A 6197-nucleotide genomic window follows, 5' to 3' on the forward strand; every position below is an offset into this window, starting at 1 on the left:
TGTATTTTCATCCTTGCAAGTTATTTGTGAATAAAGTATGATTGCACTGATATTATTTCCCTTCAAGCATTGTAGTGACAACATTGGTTTTATATCAGTAAACTTTAAATCAATAACAGAATAAAACGGTAAATAAAACTCGAACAGTAATCAACAATGAAACTTCCTTTTATTTCACAGGAGTCAACACACCACCTCACAACAGCATGTAAAGTTTAAATGAGAAAGACAAAGGGAGAGGCTCAATTCCTCACTTCAGTAGTACTAAACACCACATACTACAATATGTACAAAGAGCGTGAATCAGACCCATATCCACTTGCTTAGTTGTAAAAGACAGCGCTGAATAAATACACGTCTATTTTACATAAATGTTTAATATAAACAAATACCTGTCGTACGAATTGCACTTGGCGATGGCTGTGAGGTAAAAACACATTGTGAGCACTACACATGACTACAGGTCCGACAAATGCCTCGCTCATCCAACGCTTTTCAGTAACAATCAGTTTGTGACAGTGCGCCTGAGCGATCATATTAAGAGAAATAATCTGTCACCAATCACAAACCCGGGCTTAATTTATACGATACACACATCCCCTTAATATATAGTCCCCAGTAAAGCACTCAAATGAGCTGCTTTACAGAGAAAATAAGAAATAAACAAAAAAACATAAGGGATGAGCCACAGGAGCGCGCAGTGCGTGCGCAGTTTGTCAAGGAGCGTCAATTCACTGAATCCTGTTTGATGGCAAAGTGCATACACCCATTATGGTTTATCACTAAAGCTTTACCTAACTGAATTTTAAGGATTGATATAATTTAGCAAATTGGATAATCTCTCAGACACTAAAATGTATTTGAGAGACTTGTGCATCCTGGAAAGATTGGTCCTCGTTTCTTTAAAAAAAAAAAAAAAAAAAGGATTCCACATTTCTGGTGATTTCGCCTGATGGTAGCTTTCTCTGATGCAAAAAATGGACCCACTTAAACTCTAAAGGTACAGCTTCTGCGCATACCTTTTCAAAAAAAAAAAAAAAAAAAAGACGCTCGTGTGTTTCTCAATGAGTCACCGCCCGTCTTTGTTACCACCTTTCCCCAGACTCCAGGCTGTTGTAATCCACCTCAGCAAAAGTTTTGTTTTTCCTTCACAGCTGTGATTCAGGGTGAGAAATCTTTGCTGTCCCCACCAAGCTACTATCGCTGTTGTCCAAGCCGGCGCAGTCCGACCACATCCCCAAGGTGCCAGGCTCCAATGAGGTGACGAACCCGCCGGAGCACCGGGAAAGGTCGCAGGAGCTGATGTGCAGCCTGCGGTCGGCTTGCCTCGGGCAACACAGCAGCCTTTTAAAAGCCTTCCTGAAGTCCGGGCTCCGGCAGTAAATGATGGGGTTAAACGCCGAGTTGACATATCCCAGCCAGTTTAGGAATACGAAAAGGTCTTTGTCCACCACCTCTGCGCAAAACACTCGCACCACGTTAACAATAAAGAAGGGCAGCCAGCACAGGGTGAACGTCCCCATGATGATGCCCAGCGTTTTGAGCGCCTTCTGCTCCCTGAGTGCCAGGATTTTAGACGGCTTCTTCTTGCACTTAGAGGTCAGTCCAGTTAAGGTGTTGTGGAACCTGCCCTCGCACTTGTCGATCTTCCTAAGCTGCTTTTTCGCTTCTCTATACACGCGGGCGTAAACAAATATCATTACCATTAGAGGAATGTAAAAAGATATGATGGATGAGGAGATGGCATATGCCCTGTTGGTGACAAAGTCGCAGCATTCAGGGTCCTCGTAGCAGGATGTGTCCATACTGTCCCGGGACCAGTGCATCAGGATGGGCAGGAAGGAGACCAGCGCAGAGATAGCCCAGACTATGCACACCACTGCTTTGGCCCGGGCTTTGGTTAACAAGCTTTGATAGCGGAAAGGCGATGTGATGGCCACGTATCTGTCTATGGCAATAACACACAGGGTCTCGATGCTTGCGGTGACGCAAAGGACATCCACGGAGATCCAAAACTCGCAGAAGAAGGATCCGTACAGCCACGAGCCACTCACCTCGAGCGCAGCGCCAAACGGCACAACCAGTAGCCCCATGATGAGGTCTGCGCTCGCCAGCGACACGATGAACACGTTGGTGAGCGTCTGCAGCCTCTGCGTCTTGGCTATGGCCACTATAACCAGGATATTCCCGAACACAATGGATAGGACGATCAACCCCATCACCAAGCTCATTCCCGCCATCCACTGCTCGGACGCGGCCGCAGCGGTGCTCGGTGCGTCCGACGCCTCGCTCCCCGTGCCATTCTGGAGGTTTACCGGCGACGACGCGCCACCGTCCCCCATGACGGGCTTCTGCGCTGTGTGCGGGACCAGGTCGATTTCATCAAGGCAGTGAGAGGCAGCCTCTCCAGTCTGTCGCATGAGCCACAGCTCTACTACTTCTGTCGTGCGCCAACTCCATCTGCAGCCACTCTCTCGCCCTCAGCCTTCACGATCTGCGGCACCGATCGGGACATCAGTGCAGGCGGTGACATCACTCCTCTCGCGACCAATCAGGCAGCCCAGCGTACAAACGGTCCCAACAAAGAAGCTTTGCAAACAAACAACACCTGAACTTAAAAAAAAAAATAGATTGAGAAGAATCTTCATGCCTTTATAAGCATACGCGCATGAATGAACACACAACAAACAGTTTCATTAAGAAATAGCAGGATTTGTTTCTTTTGGCAAGCAGCTAGCCAACCAAACCTCCATGCTCTACCTGAATTTGTTTGTGATTGTTATCTGTCAAAAGTCTGCCAGTGCTTGGGAAAATTGGATGCCAAATATGGTCCAAAAAAAGTCCAAAAATCCACCATGACATTTTGAACTACAGGCTTTTCATCACTTGCCATCACAAACAAGATTTGTTTTTCCACTTGTCCATTTTATATTTTTATCACAAAGAATACATTCCACCGCCATGAGGTCAGGCCCAACCACAGATCTGCTTTTTGCTTTACAGCAGCTTCATTACACCGAACCACTTATCTAAAATCATAAGTTAATACAACTATAAAACAGGGTTTGACTTGCAGTCAAACTATTCATCGTTATGTGAATCATTAAAGTAACAAAGAATCAAGATAAGTTCCAGGCCAGCCAAATCCATGAAAACAAATCATGATGATTTGTAATCTACAGGAGAAGAGAAGATTTCAGAAGTTTCGCTACTATGAAACTCCCATCAGAATGTCAAAAAACTGAACTATTCAGACACCGAGACTGACTGAAGGAACATCACTGACTAGCTTTGACAGACAGGCCTTTCTACACACAACCTAGTCCAAACAAAAACTTAGTAACACAAGAAAATAAGGTCTGGCAGACAACAAAACACTGCAGACAGACATTCTGTTATTAAATATTTGTTATCAAAGTAGAACTGTAGCAGCAGTAATTGAACAGATGTCACAGTACTGATGCTTACAACCTGAACTCATCGCAAAATTTGAATGATCACATTTATGTTTATTTCTTTAAGCATTCATGTTTACACTGTAAGAAACAATTATTGTGAGATTACAGTGATTATCAAGAGTATCCTGTCTGAGTCTAAAGCTGAAAGAGTTTCGAAAATTTGGACAAGGAAAGACATTAAAGGTAGTAAAGGTAATTCTTTGCACTGGCCTTGTGACACACATAGGCTGCATACAAAGACACATGACGCCTCATACTTTGTTTTTCTGTGTGCTCATTAGCATGCTTGTCCATGAACCTGACAACCCCAGCGCCGGAGGCTAAGACATGACCTGACCCTGCATAACAAAGCCCTGCCTAAGAGAGTCAACATCACTGCATGGATCTATACCTGTAGCACTCACAGCCAGCAGGGTACAGTAGTACAGAGGGGCTGGTATGACGCCTCTTCACCGAGCTCTTTCTTCTGAGAAATGCAGACCATCAAATACCTGTCCAGTAGGTCATTTTATTGACCGTACTCATCAACCAGTCACTTATTCACACAGGATTGCCCTTCGTAGCTTCCTCAGTTGTGGGTTAAATAATACATTTACATTTTTTCAAGTCTTGACACATTACACTGACACGTTTTCCTCATGGAATCATTCTTCCTGTTCATATCAATCCCTTTACGACAAAATCCACAGAAATTCTGTGAAAAACTATATTTAAAATTTTACTGGAAGCTAATATGAAGCTTCAGCTGTCCAAATGAGTCAAATCAAGTCAATATATTTCAAAGTTACTGCCTTTTTAGTGCCAAACTCCCTCTTCAATCAATCCCACAATCCTTCCATTGCAGCTGAACAAGAAAACACTGTCTGTTGAGATACAGAGGACATTTTTTAACTAAAAAGACTGGAAAACATCCACTTTATTTGACTAACTTACACAGCTGAAGGCTCATATTATTGTCAGATAAACCCTTAAATACATTTTTACTCAAAACAAGGACTGCAGATTTTGGACCCCCATCTATTACATTGTAAACACATTTGGAAGGGATTTTCTAATGGTCAATATGAACAGGAGGAATCACTACAGCAATGTCAATCATCATAAGGGCAACTGACTATTGATATAAGACAGACTTGAAAATGAATGCACCTACACTTTAATTTTTATTAATGAAAAATTTAATTATTCAAATTGTGTGCAAAATTAATTCCATTCACTTCACACAGATGGATTTCTCAAAATTGATGGGCACATAAAACAAAAACTATCTTCACAGCTAAAACAGTTAAGTTAATACAGGTTTCGATTTACTTTCTCCTTTTTTTGTAATTTGGGTCAACTGGCACTTTAAATAAACATATTTTTAACGGCCTCTATCTCATAAACATAACCCATTAAACCATTGAAACAGCTTCTAAATTGTGTCATGTCTCTTAGAGGCTACGTTTATAGTGTTTGTACCTCTTTGTTGTAATTCAGCTTTCCATATTTTTGTGCAATTACTCCCTCACTTTCACAAAAATAAGCCGCGTGAAGAGCTTTCGACCACTGAACTACCTCCCACATACCTTCATGCAAGCTTTGCATGCCGGAAAAACAGGGAGGTAGAGCAGGTTCAACTTGACTTAGTGGCTTGACCTCCCACATTAACACCTGCACTAAGTTGAAGTTCAAAGCTGATTTTATTATTTGAAGCGACACCTTTCCAGTTCATAGTTTTGGGCTTGTGCTTCTCAGCAGAGGTGAGAAGGGAGGTTAAATGCAGAGGCCGACACACTATAATATGTTCAGGTGAGAGAACATTTTCAGCACTTTAAGTTTCCGCACTGTCACACAGACAATGGTAATAATTTTTTACCTCCACATCGATATGATCTTAATTGAGCCCACTCATCCAGTATGAAGAGTGAATTTATGCTCCTGCAATTAAAAACTGTATAAAATTCGAAGAGTTTTCTGTTCCGTTCAAACCTCCATGATTTTAACTTTTGGCCTGCAGTCAGCTTCAGTTACAATTAAATCAGTCATCTTATTTTTGAAATAATTTTTTATATGCTAGCAATTAATTTGGAGAGGTCAATAACAATTAACCAGTGTCAGCAACACGCCTCATATGAGTGTCACAAGAGCCATGGAGGTTATAAGCCCTTGAGAAAGCTTTAAAAAGCCTTTTTTGTGTGGCTGAAAGAAGCTGTGTGCTCTTGGAGGCTCTTATCTGATCATTCAGAAGCAGAATCCTCATGGTTTTGCTTAGATTTTAAACAAACGGTAATTTTAATCTCTATCACCATGAAGGCACTAAAAAGAGGAGGTAGCACTGCCAAGCTCCTCATGACATCCCTGACCTGTGAACGCCTTTTTGTATGTCATTCCTGTAAAATGTGTTAGGATACTCGCCTGTTTCTAGTGATGTACACATTGGCAGAGACTGTGTGTGTGTGTGTGTGCGTGTGTGTGTGTGTGAGTGTGTGTGTGTGTGTGTGTGTGTGTGTGTGTGTGTGTGCGTGGCCTCTGGCAGCAGGACAGCAGCCAGAATCACACAGGGTTAATGATGCTGTCAAAAGGATGGTGAGGGAGGCAGTTGAGGGGAGGTGGAGGGATGAAACAGTGGGCAAAGATACAAAAGGAGGCATGGAGAACCAATAATAGCTCTTCTACTGCACCTCGCTTTTCCCTTTGTTGTGATTTTTAAAGTAATGATCTCATCCCCAATGCAGCACTCATCCCCTCTAAATTAAT

General features: G+C 42.4%; 1 protein-coding gene across 1 annotated transcript; it reads right to left on the reverse strand.

Moving 5' to 3' along the window:
- Positions 1–1148: 1148 nt before the first annotated feature.
- adrb1 (adrenoceptor beta 1) lies at positions 1149–2342 on the reverse strand. Its single transcript, XM_062442730.1, has one exon. The coding sequence runs from the start codon at positions 2340–2342 to the stop codon at positions 1149–1151; it is 1194 nt and encodes a 397-aa protein (XP_062298714.1).
- Positions 2343–6197: the final 3855 nt, after the last annotated feature.

Source organism: Scomber scombrus, chromosome 21 (assembly GCF_963691925.1).
Source record: "Scomber scombrus chromosome 21, fScoSco1.1, whole genome shotgun sequence".
NCBI lineage: Eukaryota > Metazoa > Chordata > Actinopteri > Scombriformes > Scombridae > Scomber > Scomber scombrus.

Excerpts from the sequence above, each read along its gene's own strand:
- adrb1 (XM_062442730.1), bottom strand. The coding sequence starts at position 2,342 with ATGGGGGACGGTGGCGCGTCGTCGCCGGTAAACCTCCAGAATGGCACG.